General features: G+C 54.2%; 1 protein-coding gene across 1 annotated transcript; it reads left to right on the top strand.

The window, feature by feature from the left end:
- The first annotated feature begins 351 nt into the window (after positions 1-351).
- Positions 352-14,614, top strand: PPP1R13L (protein phosphatase 1 regulatory subunit 13 like). Its single transcript, XM_069457232.1, has 13 exons — positions 352-424; positions 4,723-4,798; positions 4,908-5,053; positions 5,465-5,969; positions 6,050-6,142; positions 6,238-6,329; positions 6,585-7,053; positions 8,107-8,567; positions 10,883-11,014; positions 11,101-11,234; positions 11,356-11,522; positions 12,619-12,818; positions 14,110-14,614. The coding sequence occupies exons 2-13, from the start codon at positions 4,744-4,746 to the stop codon at positions 14,146-14,148; spliced, it is 2,493 nt and encodes an 830-aa protein (XP_069313333.1). The 5' UTR covers positions 352-424; positions 4,723-4,743; the 3' UTR covers positions 14,149-14,614.
- The last annotated feature ends 3,780 nt before the right edge of the window (positions 14,615-18,394 follow it).

Below are 18,394 nucleotides of genomic sequence, written 5' to 3'. Positions count from 1 at the left end.
TACCCCTTTGGTAACGTCCAAATGTTCACTAGGGAAAGGGGAAACTGAGCCTGAAGGGGTGGGGCAAGAGCTCAGAAGTCCGTGGCTTGCGGCCACAGCGCGGTGGGCGTTTCGGCTTTTCTGTATCTCCCTGGCCTGGCCAGGTCGCTTGTAGCTTCTGGGCCTTGCCCTTTCTATCTGTGAAATGGACTCCGGGTGAATTCGAAGGGGAACATCTCGGGCTGCGTCCTGGCCCTCCGGGACTACAAGTCCCAAGGTGCTCGAGGCGACCTCGGCTCCCCCTCCCCTCCGGGACCCGCCTCCCTCCAGCCCGAGTCACGTCGTCTAACCTGTTCCCGGCGCCTGCCCCGCCCCGTCCTCCGCTCCCCGCAGCCGGAGCTGGAGCCGGAGGAAGCCCCCTGGTGCCAGGATCTGCCCCGGATCCGTGAGTTCCACCCTTCTGGGGTCCAGAGGCCCTTGAAGAGCCCGACAGTCGCGTTCCTGGGAGGACTGGGAGGGGACTTGAACGCCGGGTTCCAGGGCGGAATTTGGGGTGCGCAGACACCTGGGTCCCCTGGAAGGAGAGAACTAGGATGCCTGAGTTTTCGGCGGAAGGAAAGGAGGCTCGGGTGCCAAAGTTCTTGGAATGGAGGGCTTGGACCCCTTGGTCCGGGGGAGACGTTGTAGCTGGGATTCCTGAGTCCCTCGAACTGGGGGCTCTGGGAAGCCTGAATCATTGAGTAGTATTTGAGTTTCGGATCCTCGAGTCCTGGGCAGAAGTGGGAGGCTCAGACTGCTTGGGCTTAGGATGGGTGACCACCCCTATGGCCCTCCAGCTGCCTTCTCGATCGAACCTCTAGATCTCGGAGCAGAATTAGGGGCGGGGCAGGGATAGTGGAGGCTGGGTCCCTGAAATGGAGTGGGACAAGTACCCAGGGTCCCTCCGGAGGCTGTGTCCCGGCTCTCCCCCAACTTTGCGGCTCTGGGATGGGGGCAGAGGGGGAGAGAAAACCGGGGCAGCTCTCCAACCTCCCCTGTGCCGCTGAGCGAACCCCAACATGTCATTAACCGGGGCGTCAGACCTGCCTAACCAGAGAAGGGACATCCGCCCCAGGGCGCCCCCTGGCGGAGGCGGGACCTCCTATTGCCCCACGGGGGTGGGAAATATATGGGGTTTGCAGAGGTCATTCTAGAACCCAGAGAAGTCCAGAACGCGGAGTTGGATTCGGAGAGACTTGCGTTGCCGGGCAAGTACGCATTACACAGAGAGGAAACGTAAACTGAGGCCGAGAGGTCACACAGGCAGGAGGGCCGGGGGTCAGGATTTGGCCTCCGCCTTCCTATGGAGCTCTGTGGGGGACGGGATTCCATCCACTCCCACCAGATTTTCTGACTCACCTTCTCCCTCCCAGGGCTCCTTGCCCTGACCCTGAGGTGAGAAATGTCACCTCCACTGTCATCAGTCTGACCTGAGGTATTGTGGGAGATAAGGGAGGGATGGAGGCTAATTCTGGAGGTGTCTGTCCTTGAGGCTGGGGGAGGGCAGGGCCAGGCTCCTCCCTCTGCCTATCTCCCCCTTCCCCCCACCCCCACGTGTCATCGGGAGGATTAAAAACAGAATGGAGGAGGCAGGGGCATCTGATGAGAGAGGGGTGTTTCCTGATGTCTGGGCTTGAAGGGCATTTGGTGATAGCCTGAAATGAAATTAAAAATAATAACCGAGATTGCGACGACAGGGCTCATGGCGTGGCAGTTAGAGAGGATAGTTCCCATTGTCTAGAGAAATCTCAGGCGACTGCCCAGAGGTCTCACATCGAATGAGATTTGCTGAACCCAGGTAAGGACTTCTCCCTACTAATGAGGAAACTGAGGCTGGAGAGTGGACGCCACCCACACGCTGGGCTTTTGCCAGCTTCTGTCTGGAATCTTCCAGAGTTCTCCCAGCACCTGTCCCTAAGTCACTGAGGACTGGCCAGAACTCAGCGATGTACAGGCAGAATTTAGGGCTCTGAGATCCCAGGGCTCAGGAAGTTGAGACCCAGGACATCAAAGCTCAGGGCTTTTAGAATCTCAGAATGGGTGGAAAGGGGGCCCTTTTGGGGGTAAAAATTACTTTAAGTTTTGAGCCATCCCTTTGTACCAGATCCTGTTTTATCTTAATGAACAGGCAAGGAAGGCTGGTACTTAAGAATCCTGTATACGTGAACTTTATTTCATGCACTGCATTGTTCTAAATACTGCATGTAAATTATGTTACTCAATCCTCACACCCTTTGAGGCGAAGGTGTTAATTCCCCCTGTACACATGAGGAAACTGGGACGCAGAGTAGCTAAATAACTAGCCCAAGGTAGAGGATTAGACAGGGGAAGGCACTAGCCCATTTCACCTGCCTCCACAGAGGAGGAAACCAAGTCCCAGAGAGGGTGGAGCGTCCCCTAGCCTCAGTCTGTCCCCACAGGGCTGTAGGATGCCAACCTGGGTGTTCCCAGCCCAGCCTGGCGCTCTGACCCGGTTCCTACTGAGGATGACTCCTCCAGGAAGCCCGCGGCGTCCTTAACCCCAAAGAACGTGGCTGGGGTGCAGAGGCGGCCAGGGAAGGAGAGCTCGGGTGGAGCGGGGAGAGGAGCCCAGGGCAGGTTACCTGGAGTGGACGGGAGCCCGAGGGAGGGGGAGCTGGGGTTGGAGGGGAGCCCAGGGGAGAGGACCCGGGGGTGGAGGGCAAGGGCAGAGGCCTGGGAACACAGACACCGCCCGCGCCACCCCCGCGCCCCGCCCTCGCACCCCGCCCGGCCCGGCTCCCCAACCGCGGGAGTTGCGGCACCTGCCCGGGCCCGCCGCGCATTCCCGGGGCCTGAGCTCAGGCTCTGTGCGCCCGCCCGGGTGGGGTCGGACCATGACCTGGACGCCCCCTGGCGGCCCTGACACCCCCACCGCCCGCACCAGATCCCCGGACACCCACACCCAGGGCTGGCATTTCCTTAGAGCCGAGGATGTCAGCGTGGAATCTGGGAATCACGAAATCCCCAAGAACCGCTTACTGCCGGAATGCTGGCAGTGCGGGCTGCATAGACTGGTTCATTTTCATACTTTAACAGACACTTGCAAAGTGTTTCCTGTGTATCTCAGATTCTAAAAGCCCCGAGTTTCATTCCTGTCATCTCGTCTCTACTTTCCCAGGCCTCAATTCTCAGAGCCCTGAATTCCTCCTGCACCTTTTGACCAGGTGGATCTTCACAGTAGTCCTGTGAGCTGAAATGTTATTTGTCCCCATTTTACAGATCAAGAAACTGAGGCACTCTCATCAGGGCGGTGCTGCCAGATTTAAACCCTTGGAGTGGGCCTCCTTACTTGTGCTTTTATCAGCTCCACTAGGCTCCACTATACCATCCGTCTAGACGTCCAGGACAGTGTAATCCTGGGATAGATACAACCTGGTTCAGGAAGGCAGAATTCTGGGCTAGCCAAGTTGGAGAATTCTAGAATGTTCCAAAGATAGAAGCTCAGACTCAGAACTTTCCAACACTTGACTCTCCAGCTGAGGGGTTTAGACTCTGTAGAACTTTAATTATAGTCGGTCCTTCTAGTATCAGAATCTAGGGCTCAGAGATTGAACAGGCCTCTTGGCATAGCTGGTTTGCCCTCTCCTTTCATCGCTGGGGAAACTGAGGCTCAAGGAGTGGCGGGGACTCATCGACCAAGGTCACACACTCCCAGTACACCCAGATGAGCCACCAGTCTCAACAAGTTCTGTTCCCTCTACTTCCCAGACAGAGACTGGTACCAGCATGCCCCAGCCCGCCCCCACCGCCCACGCCTGTGCCGCCAAAGCTAAGCGGTTGGTGCAACAGGGAGGTGGCAGAGCTGGCGGGCGTGGTGGCTACCGTGGGGTTGGGGATAGTGCTGGCCTGACTGGTTTCTGGTAGCCTAGTTCCCTCCCATTGGGCCGGTGACCACAGCTGCCCATCCGCCCCTGGCCACCTCCCTGTTCCTCCTGCTAACAATGGCTTAGTGTGAGCCAGGCCTCCACTGGATGGGGACTCTTGGGAGAGGAAGCTGAGCAGTCACTGCCCTCTGGGATCCCTCCTGTCTGGTGGTGACGACCCAGAGTAACAAGTTAGATCCGGGTGTGAAACCCAGTACTACCAACTTCTTGGAGGATGACCTTGAACAAATGTTTCTGAGCTGTACTGTCTCACCTGCTAGCCTGGGCTTTGCCATTGAATGAAGCATTGCGTGCACAGTGCTTGGCACAACTCCAGAAGGCAGTGGCCCCTCAACTAATGGTTATTGCTTTTATTACATTACACCCCAAGCAATAGGCATGGGTGGGTTTTGGCTCTCAGTAGGCAACACAATTACTATTTTTAATAAATATCCCCAGCATCTAGCTCAGTGCCTCCTGGTCCCTAGTAGGCATCCAGTAATGGATAGACATTATTTCATCCTATGTTGACTGGTACCTAGTAGGTGATCAATAGACAATTGTTGAGGGAATGATTCAAGTCTTGTTAGGGTGGAGACAAAGAGATGGACATGTAAAGAGAGTGAGTTATCTGGAGCCTTCTAGAATGGGTTGGGACTTCTAGGTGGCGTACGGACTGGGCTTTGAAGGAGTTGGCATTTCCCAGCTGGCGAAGTGGAAGGAACAGAGTTAAGGCGCTGTCCTGCTTCTCTGTCCTGCTCCTGGCGGCCCCACGTTCCCTAAGGGCGGGGTCTTAGACGGCTCCCTCCTCACCCCGCAGGCACCCGCTCCAGCTGGCACCATGGACAGCGAGGCATTTCAGAATGCACGGGACCTTTTGGACCTGAACTTCCAGTGTGAGCTGGGGTAGGGGGCGGGGCAGGTGGGGCGGGGCCCTAGTGGAGGTGGGCAGAGACGGGCCCCTGCCAGGAACCTGGGTCCTTACTGTCACTCCCACCCACCCAGCGCTGGCCATGAAGCACATGGAGCACATGAAGCAGATGGAGCTGGACACGGCGGCAGCCAAGGTGGACGAACTGACCAAGCAGCTGGAGTCGTTGTGGTCAGACTCGCCTGCACCTCCTGGCCCACAGGCCGGGGCCCCTTCTAGGGTGAGCCTGGTCCCCACCTTAACCTCCAAAGCCAGTTTTTCTCCACACCTCAGGCCAGTGGCCTGGATTTCAGGCAAGGCTGCCCCATACGGTTGTGTAGGTTGTGGCCTATTCAAGGTCACCTCAAAGAAGGGACCAGTGGAGGTGTACATCTAACAGGACCCCCGGAAGGAAAGGGGCCTTTCCTAAGTCACACAAAAGCGACAGTAATGGGCTAGACTCTTCCTAATTCAGGAGTCTTTCCCCAACACTCCTCACCTGGGCTCTCTGTGCCTGAATTTCCACCGCTAGTCCAAGTCCTCTGGGCTGACCTTAAATTACCTCTTTTGACTCCCCGCCTCCCCCCCGCCCCCCCACTGATCCCTCCTTTAATGTCTCCTTTGACCCCTCAACGTCCCGGCCTCCCCACAGCTGTCCCGGTACAGCTCCAGCCCGGTCCCGGAATCCATGGGCAGCCGAGGGTCCCCCCGGAAGGCGGCCACCGACGGCACAGACACCTCATTCCCACGCTCGGAGAGTGCCCCGGCCCTGCATCCCTACAGCCCGTTGTCCCCCAAGGGCCGGCCGTCGTCTCCCCGCACTCCGCTCTACCTGCAGCCTGACGCCTACGGCAGCCTGGACCGCGCACCTTCGCCGCGGCCCCGCGCCTTTGACGGTGCGAGCGGCTCCCTCGGCCGCGCGCCCTCCCCGCGGCCGGGCCCGCTCCGCCAGCAGGGTCCCCCCACGCCCTTCGACTTCCTGGGCCGCGCCGGCTCCCCGCGTGGCAGCCCTCTGGCCGAGGGGCCCCAGGCCTTCTTCCCCGAGCGCGGGCCCTCGCCGCGCCCCCCTGCCGCGGCCTACGAGGCGCAGTCCGCGTTTGGGAGCCCCCTGCTGGGCGCGGGCGGAAGCGCCTTTGCCCCGCCTCTGCGCGCACAAGGTGAACCGGGGGGCGGAACTCGGGGCGCAGAAGCGGGCGGGGCCCCCTGGTTCCCATCTTCACTGGAAACGTTTCCCCAGACGACCTGACGCTGCGCCGGCGGCCCCCCAAAGCCTGGAATGAGTCTGACCTAGACGTGGCGTACGAGAAGAAGTCTTCGCAGAGCTATGAACGTGAGTGATGGAAGCCGGGGGGTGGAGGGAAGGAGGGGAGTGGGGGACCCGGAGGACAGGCGCCCCCCAGACCCTAATGATTCCCCGCCTCGCAGGCCTGGACGTCTTCGCGCGGCCTGCCTCTCCGGGCCTGCAGCTGTTGCCCTGGAGGGAGAGCAGCCTGGACGGGCTGGGAGCCACTGGCAAGGTGAGGGGCGAAGGCCCGGTGGGGGGAGGTTGGGCACGGTCGGGAGCGGGGCCAGGGCCGGTCTCACCCCGCTCCCCGGCTGTGCCCGCAGTCTCCGAGCTTTTCCCACGCTCTTCCTTCCATATGCTGCACTCCACCCCTTCCTGGACGTTTCCTCTCCCTCACTTCCTGGGCTTCCCTCGCCTCCTCCTCTCCCTTCCCACCTTTCGCCTTTACCTCTCCCACTGGAGCCCCTTCTCCCTTCGCTCCTCCCAGGACAACCTCACCAGCGCCACCCTGCCGCGCAATTACAAGGTCTCCCCTCTGGCCAACGACAGGCGTTCCGATGTGGGCAGCTACCGCCGTTCGCTGGGCTCCGCGGGGCCATCAGGCACCTTGCCCCGCAGCTGGCAGCCCGTCAGCCGTATCCCTATGCCTCCTTCCAGCCCCCAGCCCCGCAGCGCCCCGCGCCAGCGCCCCATCCCCCTCAGCATGATATTCAAGCTGCAGAATGCCTTCTGGGAGCACGGGGCCAGCAGGGCCATGTTCCCTGGGTCCCCCATCTTCACACGAGCACCCCCGCCTAAGCTGCCTCCCCAGTCCCAGCCGCCCCCCCAGTCCCAGCCGCCCTCCCAGCCCCAGCCACAACCACAGCCCCAGCTGCCCCCACAGCCCCAACCCCAACCACAACCCCCTACCCCAGCCCCCCAGCCTCCCCAACAGACATGGGCCCCTGTGAATGAAGGTGAGTCAGCAGCGGGGACCCCAGAAGCCTGGGTGAAGGGAGCGCATATGGCAGGGGACCAGACATTGTCCCTTCGAGAACTAGGCCAGCTGAGCTTGGAAATTTGCCCGGGAGCCAGGGATAGCACAGTGGTTAAGCATGGACTCTGGAGCCGGACTGCCTGGTTTCACACTGTGTGACCTTGGGCAAGTCACTTAACCTCTCTGAGCCTCAATGTCATTGGGCAAATGACAGACTCTATCTTCTTATTAGGATATGGCATTGAATTCACAGAAAGCCCTTAAAATAGGGCCTAATGCATAGTGAGCTCTCAATAGCTATCACATTAGTTGTAATAATTATTAATATTTTTTGATGGAGATCAGTGGAGTTAAGCAGAGTGGGCTTGAGCCTCTCTGCACTGCTGACTTGCTGTGTAGCTGAGGATAAATTACCTAAGCTGCCTGAGCCTCTGTTTTCCCATCTGTGATGGAAGATTAATAACATCTCCCTTATAGGACTGCGCTGGGGAGTCAATGAAATGACGCATAGCGTGATTGCATTGCTGCCAGCTGCCTTAGAAGCACTGCCAGACAGAGACGAGACCGTTAAACGCCAGGATTCTACTCCTGGCCGGAGTTTTCTGCGTGAGATGTTAGGGAAGGACATTCTTAGGATCGTAGAAAGTCACGTGTATCGTGGTTTGGAGGAGTGCAGATTCTAGCGTCAGAACTGAGCTCAGATCCCAGCGATGTGGCTTTGGGCGACCGACGTGTCCTCTCTGAGACTCAGATTCCTCTTCCATAGCACAGAGATGGTGGCCCGTCTGCCTCACAAGGCAGCGGTGAGAGGTCAGTGCGACAGGCACGTAAAGCACCAGGCACACGTTAACTGCACGTATGGGAGGTGTCATCGTTGCATGCTCTTCCCAGCCCAGGGACAGTGTAGTCCACAGAGGGCAAGGGACTCCCCTGAGGTCGCACAGCAAATCAGGTGCTGGTTGTCATACCGGAAGTTATGGGGAAGGCGTGTCTTAAGGGACCCACCGCCTGATGGGGCTCTTGTTCCTGTTAGGCACCCCCAAACCCCCTGCCGAGCTGGAGCCTGAACCGGAGATAGAGGGGCTGCTGGCACCAGTGCTGGAGGCCGGCGACACAGATGAAGGCACTGTCACCCGGCCCCTCAGCCCCACAAGGCTGCAGCCCGCACTGCCACCTGAGGCGCAGTCGGTGCCCGAGCTGGAGGAGGTGGCACGGGTGCTGGCAGAGATTCCTCGGCCCCTCAAACGCAGGGGCTCCATGGAGCAGAGCCCTGCCGTGGCCCTGCCCCCCACCCACAAGAAACAGTACCAGCAGATCATCAGCCGCCTCTTCCACCGCCACGGCGGCCCAGGGCCTGGGGGCCCTGAACCAGAGCTGTGCCCCATCACTGAGGGGTCTGAGGCCAGGGCAGGGCCCCCTGCTCCTGCCCCACCAGCTCCCATCCCAACCCCGGCTCCACCCCAGAGCAGCCCACCAGAGCAGCTGCAGAGCGTGGTAAGTAATACCGGAGGAAAGTGGGGTTTGTTTGCTAGCGTATGGCAACGAGCCCCCAGATACAGTGGCGTAAATGAGATAGAAGTCACTTCTTTCGAGTGGCAGTCCAGGGCAGGTAGGCAGCTCCGTGGAGTCAGGACCCATCTCCTGCCTGGGGCTCTGCCGTCCATCGGGGCTTGGCCTGCCCTCATGGTCCAAGGTAGCTCTCACCAAGTCTGCCTTCCAGCCAGGAGTGGAGGAGGAGGAAGAGAAGGTGCCGCTTCCCTTTGGGGACAGAACCTGGAAATTGCACGTCACATTGCCCCATCCCACTAGCCAGGAGCCCAGCCGCAAGAGATGCTGGGAAATGTAGTCTTTAACCCAGGGAGAGCTGTGTGCCAGCGTGTATGGAGGGGCATCCAGGGGTCGTGGCCACATGGAGACTTTCTCTGCTTTTCTTTGCAATAACCTGTGCCCGCGCCCCGCCCCTCACTCCTTCAGCAATGTCAGTGTTACATCTGGAAATGCTTAAGTCTTGGCAAAACACTGGGTTTTTTTCTGGCACCAGCAAAGCCTGCCTGAATCAAAGCAGTCACCCTCCCTCTCTCCACCTGGAGCCCATGCAGTCTCTTGTTTCTGCTTTTTCTGGAGATTTCTTCTCTCCTCTTACAAAAAGCAAGTCTCTGGCCCCTGAGGATGTGAGTGTCATGGTTAAGTGTACCCGCTGCAGAGTTAGGCTCTCTCGGGTTTGTTCGAATCCTGGCTCCGTGCCACTTAACAGCTGTGCAGCCCTGGGCAAGACGCTTAGCCTCTCTGGGCCTGAGTTTCCTTATCTGTAAACTGGGGGTGAGAATAACAGTACCCACCTCACAGGGCTGTGGTGAAGATGAAATGTATTAATGCAGTGCTTAGAACAGCTGGCACATAGCTGTTAACTATTTTATCATTGTTATTATTGGACTAGAAAATGGTCACCTGCTGATCTTGGTCCCTGCATCTTGGCTGGGGACAGGGTTGTAGTCACGTGGAACTGTCGTGAACACTCAGTGTGGGTAGACAGAGGAAGAAGAACAATTTCCAGAGAAGTGGGGGCCAAGTGGACACCCTAAATGCCCATTTCTAGGTCCTTCTAAGGGTAGAACCAGGGAATGTTGAGGCTCAGGGTCTTGAAATCAAGAAGGGAAGAATGACAACATCTTGAAATGGTAGAGTTGTCTCGTAGAATTACAAAGTCCTGGCCACAGAGAAACTTGGAGAAAAAAAAATCACAGAATTCAGGAATTAAACCCTGGTATCACAATCTCAGAATAGTAAAATTTTAAAATTCTAGAGCACAAAAGGTTTAAAGAACAAGATCTTAGAATGATAAAGTTAGTATCATGGACTCTGATTATTACTGATTCTTGAAGTCACCAAAGCTGAAAATTAAAGACATTCATAATTTCAATTATAAAGTCACAAATTAGTGCACTAATATGTTATAATACAGAATAATATTTTAAATTGATATGAAAGGAATACACAAACACCATAGAAAACTTGGGGAAAATAAATAAAAATAGAATGAAGGGTACGAGATCACAGCACTCATAGAGAACCATGATTAACATTTTGAGTATGTTCTTCCAGTCTTTTGGAATGAAATTTTAATGATAAAACATTAAACTTCTCAGTCATAGAATCTCCTGGGCCCTCAGCAATTTGAAATAGTGCAACTTAGCATTTCTGCAATCACAACATGTCGGAAACTTGAAATAACTGAGCATGAGAGAGTTCTGGATTCAGTGGCTCTTGGGAATCTCTGAATTTCAAAATCTTGAAATCATTGAAACTCCGGAGACAGCAAAGACCAGAATAACAAATGCTGTGTAATCACACACTCAGAATAGATGAATCTCGGAGGAGGAAAATTAAAAATAAAGCACAAGGAATAAATGATAACTACTCAGATTCCAAACATCTGGATTAACACCTGGTGACATTTTGTCACGTGTGCTTTTTATAAAAGAAATGAGATTGTGTGTGAATCGAACAACTCGCTTCCATAATCATTCCCTTGCAGGTATAGAATTACTTTGCCACCAACTCAATGGCCTTCCAGCTTTCTCTCAGGTTTCAGGGCCCAAGATTGCAAAATCACAGGGTTCCCTGACGGTTGTAGGAAACCGGGGTGCTCTAGAGAACTGAGGCATCCCCACCCCTCCGACTGGGTGGGTCTCTGGACCTCCCTGGGTGTGAATCCCAGCCCTGTTTAGATGCGGGGGGCAGTCCCCCTCTGGGTCATGGGTATACTAACAAGCCCTCCAAGTGGCTGAAATCCTCGCCCTGTCCCCCAGGAGATGCGCTCGGTGCTGCGGAAGGCGGGGTCCCCGCGCAAGGCCCGCCGCGCGCGCCTCAACCCGCTTGTGTTGCTGCTGGACGCCGCCCTGACCGGGGAGCTGGAGGTGGTGCAGCAGGCCGTGAAGGAGGTGAGGACGGCTGGGCTGGAGGTGGGCAGGGCGGAGGGGACGGGACGACCGCGGGACTGAGTCTTCCCCTCCCCCGGCCCACGCAGATGAACGACCCGAGCCAGCCCAACGAGGAGGGCATCACCGCCCTGCACAACGCCATCTGCGGCGCCAACTACCCCATCGTGGACTTCCTCATCGCCGCGGGTGCCAATGTCAACTCCCCAGACAGCCACGGCTGGTGAGCCCTGACCCCACCAGCCTGACCCGCGCGGTGCGGGTACCTGACCCCCTACGGCGCTGTTGGGCTGGGTCCCCCGGGAGCGCGCGCTCGGCCTCTCACGCATCCCTCCCACGCCTAGGACCCCGTTGCACTGCGCAGCGTCGTGCAACGACACGGCCATCTGCATGGCGCTGGTGCAGCACGGCGCCGCAATCTTCGCCACCACACTCAGTGATGGCGCCACGGCCATTGAGAAGTGCGACCCCTACCGCGAGGGTTATGCCGACTGCGCCACCTACCTAGCAGGTGCGAGGTGGGGCTGCGACGTCTGGGTGGGCGGCTTGGACCGCCCACCTGCCGGGTGCCCAGGCGGAGTGCGGGCGGGGGGAGGGGAGGGCTCAGACTGTCCCCCAACAGGGCAAGGAGGACGTGGGGGCTGTACCAACCGCGTGGCAGGATTGCGGAGGAGGGGGCTGTGAGATGGGCCACCAGCTTGGGTGGAGGACTGTGTCCCCTTGAGGGAGAGAGGGGACATGGAGGATGTGCCCTGCGAACTAGACACCTTCGGGGAGGAGAGTGGTCGTGGAGATTGTGCTGCTCATCTGCTTCCTCACCTGCGGGGGCGGGGAGCTGGACTTTCCAGCTATGCCATCTAGCTGGCGCAGGGCTGGGCAGGTGGTTTTGCCACTTGTGGGAGAGACATTAGTATACACCTGGCAGGTGAGCGGGCCATGGGTGCTGGGAAGGGGCTTGGGGACTGTTCCACTTGCAATAAGACAGGAGGCCATAGATGTCTCTCCAGGGGGCAGGCTACGTCACCTGGTTCCCCGAAGGGAGGGGCAAGGCAGGCTGTACCATGGGGATTGGACATAGGGTCTTTCCTACGCACCCGGAGCGGCAAGTTGGGTCTTGGTTTCAGTTAGGGAACTCACAGAGTTGGAGTGAGGCAGGTCGTAGGACCTGCGAGAGAGACGCAGGGTTACATATTTGAAAGGCTACCCGACAGCCGGCTGTGCCCCCGCTGGCAGAACGTGGGTGAGAGGAACCCGGCTGTAACGCCTGCCTTTAGGGGGAGCAGGGGCCCACAGCGGGGGTAAGACTGCACCTCTAGGGGTAACAGGGATTCAACAATGTACAAGTAGGGAATGGGGGCCTTTGACCCTGCCCCGGGAGTAAGTGACTCCATGCACCCGTGTCCTCGAATGTTAGAGACTGCCAGTCGGGCATCCGACTCCAGCTCTGGCCCCCACCCCCAAACATGGGCGCACACAACTTTTCAGGTGGCTCATCCTTCTGCTTGGGCAGGCTCCAAATCCGGGACCCTGTCCTTGTCCCCAGCGTGGCCCGTGTCCCTGGGCCCTCTGGGCTTGGTTCTCACAATCCTGGCCGTGGCATTTTTCAGACGTGGAGCAGAGTATGGGGCTGATGCACAACGGGGCGGTGTACGCTCTCTGGGACTACAGCGCGGAGTTCGGGGATGAGCTGTCTTTCCGCGAGGGCGAGTCGGTCACCGTGCTGCGGAGGGACGGGCCGGAGGAGACCGACTGGTGGTGGGCTGCGCTGCACGGCCAGGAGGGCTACGTGCCGCGTAACTACTTCGGGGTGAGCCCAGGGGAGATATCCTGGGGACCTCCTGACCTTCGTCTGGGGAAGAGGGTGATTCCACAGGAACAAGAGGGGGGGGCGAGAGGGACAGACCATTAAAGGAAAAGTCCATTGCAGAAGAGGGGGAAGGGTGGGTCCCTTATAGTTGGAGGAATGGGTGAGGAAGAGCCCTTTCCAGAGCTGCCACTTTGGGGGTGCTCTCCAGTACTGCCTTCCTGGTTATTTGGTTCGTGCTCAAATATTTTCATCATCCCTGATTGTATTGATGGGGAGGTTAAAGAGTAATCCATTCTAGTCTCCGGGAGCCTCACATCTCTAATCCCAGCACTTTGGGAGGCTGCAGTGGGAGGGTCATTGAGCCCAGGAGTTCAAGAGCAGCCTTGGCAACATAGTGAGATCCCTGTCTCTAAAAAATAATAATAACAATTGGGCTGGGCACGGTGGCTCAGGCCTGTAATCCTAGCACTCTGGGAGGCCGAGGCGGGAGGATCGCTCGAGGTCAGGAGTTCGAGACCACCCTGAGCAAGAGCGAGACCCCGTCTCTACTAAAAATAGAAAGAAATTATATGGACAACTAAAAATATATGTAGCAAAAATTAGCCGGGCGTGGTGGTGCATGCCTGTAGTCCCAGCTACTCGGGAGGCTGAGGCAGGAGGATCGCTTGAGCCCAGGAGTTTGAGGTTGCTGTGAGCTAGGCTGACGCCATGGCACTCTAGCCCAGGCAACAGAGTGAAACTCTTTGTCAAAAAAATAATAATAATAACAATAATCCATTTTAGCAAAGGAGCAATGAAGGGTCTCATCTTAGTGATGGGGGAAGTTAAGGAACTGTATGTTACAGGCATGGTGGAAAGGATGCTTTTGTTACACTGAGTGGGGCTGGGTGAGGAAAAATCCGTTAATAAAATTATAGTAGAACTGAGGAAGATTCTACTAGGGCTGGGGGAGGAGACCAGGAAGATTCCATTATATTCCTGGGAGAGATGATTTTTTAAATTTGGGGGTGGATGAAGGTGGGACCCAAGCGGACAGCCATGGTGTTAGGGACAGGTGGACATCTGCTGGAAGGCAGTATGGGAGACTCGATATCCCATTTCATCAATGGGGGCTTCTGACTGGAAAGGTTCTTGGAGGTGACGCAAGACTCAGGGATTCTGGGGTGGTTTGGGAGATGCTGGGAGAGTCCATTAGGAAGGGGCGAGGAGGGTGGACACAGTCCATGTATTTGAGTGCGGGATGAGGGGGCGGGAGCTCCTGGCGTGTGTCTGAAGACCTGTCTCCCCTCAGCTCTTCCCCAGGGTGAAGCCACAGAGGAATAAAGTCTAGCGGGACAGAAGGATGTTTGGGAGGGAGACAGGAGCAGGCAGCCCTGCCTTGGCTCCAGACCTCCCCCTCCATTTACTGCTGCCTTTACCTGCGCCCCCAGCCCTGCAGGGGTGCGGCCCTTACCACCAGGCGTCTGCTCTCCCCGAAGCCCAGGGGAGAAGGAGATCCCCAGCCTTAAGTGTAGGAATCTGCCTTAGCCCTTGGAGGTCCTGGTGGGGCTGGGAATCACTGGGGCAGGAGACCCCCCTCCTTTTTGCCACGTCAGATCCCGTCCAAAGTGCCTCCCACCCCTAGTGCCACTGCCCCCGCCCCCAGCAACACAGCCCACTGGTGATCCCCCCTTGATTTCCCTGGGAGTCACCTCTGACCCCACTGCTCCAGCGGCCTTGCGGTACAAAAGGACGCTGGTCTCTGCCCGAATCCCTGCCCCACCTCTCCTCAATGACGTGCCTTCACACAGCGCTGGTTTTATGTTTATAACAAAATGGGGACATTTTTCTTTATAAATAAAGGTAGTTTGCACAGAAATGGACTTTTCTCTCTTTTCATTCTATTCCGACTCAATAAATGCTCATTATTGCTGTTACTATTTTTTAGCAAAAATCATATTTTTTCAATCAATAGCTTTTATGATGTTGTGATTAGGTATTTTTCACTGCACAGCCATGTAATTTACTAGAATTTTCTATGCAAGTTTTTGCATGGTTCATTGCCTTTGTCATTTGCTTAATTTTATGTGCATATATACTTAATATTGTTGAAATGTCCCATTGGATCTTCCATACTCCTAATAGTACATTCAAGATTTTTTTTCTCCTTCCTGAAGCGCTCTATTCTACTTGCATCTGGACTATCTGGACTAGGTCTCCAGGCCTCCTCTAAGCTATTCTGGGACTTTCCCAAGTTGGATAGTATTTCTTGAATCCTATGTCTTTGTCTTTCTTGGTTGACATCCTCTAGCTGTTGTTCCCTTAACAGGATGAACAGGAGGTAAATATTTCTGAGTGCTTGCCCAGCTAAATATATCTTCATTCTACTTGCCATGTTATGACAGTTTGGCTGAGTATAAAATTCTAATTGGAACATATAAGTATCCCTTGTGATTCAAATCTATTCACCTCCTGAGTTGGAATGCAAGTTTGGGTAACAAGGGATGCTTGTCACTTTTTCCTCAGAATTGTTTCCTTTCTCCATTTCCTTTGGGCTTGTGTTTGACTTGCTTTTTTCCTGGAAGCTTTTGAGATCTTATCTTTTTCTCTGGTTCTGAAATTTCATGATGATATGCCTTACTGTGGTCTTTATTGATTAATTGTTCTGATCCTTGGGCTGTCCTTTCAATCTGAAGCCTCATGTCCTTTGGTTCTGGGAAATTTTCTTGTACATTTCTGTGTTAATTTCTTCCCCTACATTTTCTCATTCTCTTCTGCAAGTCGCATTATTTGGATGTTGGACTTTCTGGTTTGGTCCTTCAATTTTTTAATGTTTTCACTACCATTTTCCATACCATTGCCAATTTCCCCCTACTTTATAGAAAATTTCCTTGACTTTATCTTCTAATTTTTCTACTAAATTTATATTTTATCTCATATTTTTAACTCCAAGAAATTTTTCTTGTTCTTTCATTATCCGTTGTTCATCACCTCCAGTTCCTATTTTATAGATGTGATATCTTCCCTTATCTTGCAAGTATCATAAAAAGCATTTTAGTTATAGATACTTTTGTGTTTGTTTGGAGTTTTTCTTCTGTTTCCTGTATTACATTTACTTCTTCTGAGTTTCTTTGATTTTGTATGTGTTTATACTAGTCTGGTCTCCCATTTTCATAACAAAGATATACTCATTTCCTATTACTGCTATAATAAAGTACTGCAAACTTGGTGGCTTAACACAAATTTATTATCTTACAATTCTGGGGGTGGTGGTAAGGAGTCTGAAATGGGTCTCACGGGGCTGAAATCAAGGTCAGGACCATGTCCCTTCTAGAGGCTCTAGGGGAACGTCCTTTTCCTTGCCTTTTCCAGTTTCTAGAGGCTTCCTGCATTTCTACCCATCTGTTCATGATGAGTTAGGTACTCTTTAAGATGACATAGGTTTTCTCTACCTTGTTCCTTACTTCCGTCTGACTAGCGCAATTGTTAAAATCTTTGTTTCTACTAACAGTCTGCTCTAGGCTATCTGAGTTTTTCCATGATCTTCTTAAAATTCTTCCTGCTTCTGCCCCATTGCCCAATTCCAAATCCACTTCCACCTCCACATTTTTTAGGTATTTGTTACAGCAGCACCCTGCTTCCAGTACCCAAGTTTGTATTAGTTTCCCATTGCTGCTATAACAAATTGTCACACACTTGGTGGCTTCAACAATACAAATGTATTATCTTACAGTTCTAGAGGTCAGACATCTAAACGGGTCACATTGATCCAAAACCAAGGAATACCTTGGCCGGGTACGGTGGCTCACGCCGGTAAGCCCAGCACTTTGAGAGGCAAAAGCAGGAGGATGGGTTGAGGCCATGAGTTCAAGACCAGCCTGAGCAACATAGCAAGATCTCCTCTGTACAAAAATAAATAAAGAAAGAAAGAAAAGGGACACCAGTCTTCCTGGATTAAGGTCTCTCTCTTTTCCAGTATAACCTCATCTTAACTTCATGACATCTGCAAAATCTGCAAAGACACTATTTACAAGTAATGTCACATTCTTAGCTAGTGGGAGTTAGGACTTCAACATGTCTTTCTGGGGACACAGTTCAGCCCATGACGCAGGCCACGCTTCATGCAGAGCCCAGGGGCCAGACCTCCCAGCGCTCATTTCCGCTAGTGAACAATCCTCTAGTCTCCCGTGGAAGTGAAGGGGGTGGCGAGGGGGGTGCTCGGGTATTGAACCACACAGCCCATTTGCAGTGCTTCACCTCACTTCTGCAGCACCTGCTGCCTGCAGGGGAGTCTCCCCTCCCCCTTCCACAAGTGGCACGGTCGTCCCTCATCCTGCCTCTGTCTTCCAGAAATTTGCAGAACGCTGTCTTCTGCTAGCGCTGCTGCCTCTTTCTCTTTGTCCAAGTAGGTTTAATTCTCTGTATAGGCCGGGTGCAGTGTCTCACGCCTGTAATCCTAGCACTCTGGGAGGCTGAGGCAGGTGGATCGCTCGAGGTTGGGAGTTCAAGACCAGCCTGAGCAAGAGCGAGACCCCGTCTCTACTAAAAATAGAAAGAAATTATATGGACAACTAAAAATATATATAGAAAAAATTAGCCGGGCATGGTGGCACATGCCTGTAGTCCCAGCTACTCGGGAGGCTGAGACAGGAGGATTGCTTGAGCCCGGGAGTTTGAGGTTGCTGTGAGCTAGGCTGACGCCACGGCACTCACTCTAGCCTGCCCGGGCAACAGAGTGAGACTCTGTCTCAAAAAAAAAAAAAATATATTTCTCTGTTTATTCCTTTATTGCCATGTTAGTAGCAGGCAAGGAGAAAATTGTGTGTAGTCAAAGTAACTTTTTCTCTAACATCTTTCTAAAATGTAGATCTTTACTCTTATGAGAAGCATCTCTGCATCCCCAGTGCCCTCAGGAGAATATTTAAACTTCTAGAAGGCCCCGTGTGCACTGAGCCCCACCGGGCTGTCTGGCTGCAACTTCCCGACCAGCCCCTCAGCCTGAGGCTGCAGCCACTCTGAGCAAACTGCTAAGCCCCGCCTCCGCACCCTGTCATGTCTCTGGGTGACAGAAGATCTAGATTTACCACTAGGGGATCTTAGGAAAGGTCCTCTGCTCTCCAGGTCTCAGTTTCCCTGTTTTAAAGAAATGGATCTTGGGAAGTATTTTAGGAATTGCCCTGAGTATTGAGTCATTCATTCCTATTTGTTGAGCAGCTACTATGTGCCAGGCTCTGAATGGAGCACTGGGGACACAGCAGTGACAAGGAGACAGAAGTCTCTGCTCTCATATCCAAACACTATCTGTACCTTTGATGATATTAAGCGATTATTACTACTTTTTCTGAGATGTGCCAATGATGTGTGGCTATGTTTTCACGAAGAGTCTTTATTTTTAGAGATACACTCTGAAATACTTCTGGATGAAGTGATAGGATATCTGGGACATGCTTCAACGTAATTGACTAGCAGGAGGGAAGTGGTTGGTGGGGCGGGGGAGGGGGGACATAGACAAAGCCAGATCAACCCGAGTTGAAAATTGATGAAATGTAGCACGAGGATGTGTGCTTTCATTATACTTTCCTCTCAACATTTGTGTT

Source organism: Eulemur rufifrons, chromosome 24, assembly GCF_041146395.1.
Source record: "Eulemur rufifrons isolate Redbay chromosome 24, OSU_ERuf_1, whole genome shotgun sequence".
Taxonomy (NCBI): domain Eukaryota; kingdom Metazoa; phylum Chordata; class Mammalia; order Primates; family Lemuridae; genus Eulemur; species Eulemur rufifrons.
The sequence above is the reverse complement of the archived record's forward strand: the minus strand, read 5'-3'. Positions and strand labels throughout refer to the sequence as shown.

Bases quoted from the DNA above. Each gene is read 5' to 3' on its own strand.
- PPP1R13L (XM_069457232.1), top strand. From the start codon at position 4,744: ATGGACAGCGAGGCATTTCAGAATGCACGGGACCTTTTGGACCTGAAC. The intron at 8,568-10,882 runs GTAAGTAATACC...CCTGTCCCCCAG, and splicing joins CAGAGCAGCTGCAGAGCGTG to GAGATGCGCTCGGTGCTGCG. The intron at 11,235-11,355 runs GTGAGCCCTGAC...TCCCACGCCTAG, and splicing joins TCCCCAGACAGCCACGGCTG to GACCCCGTTGCACTGCGCAG.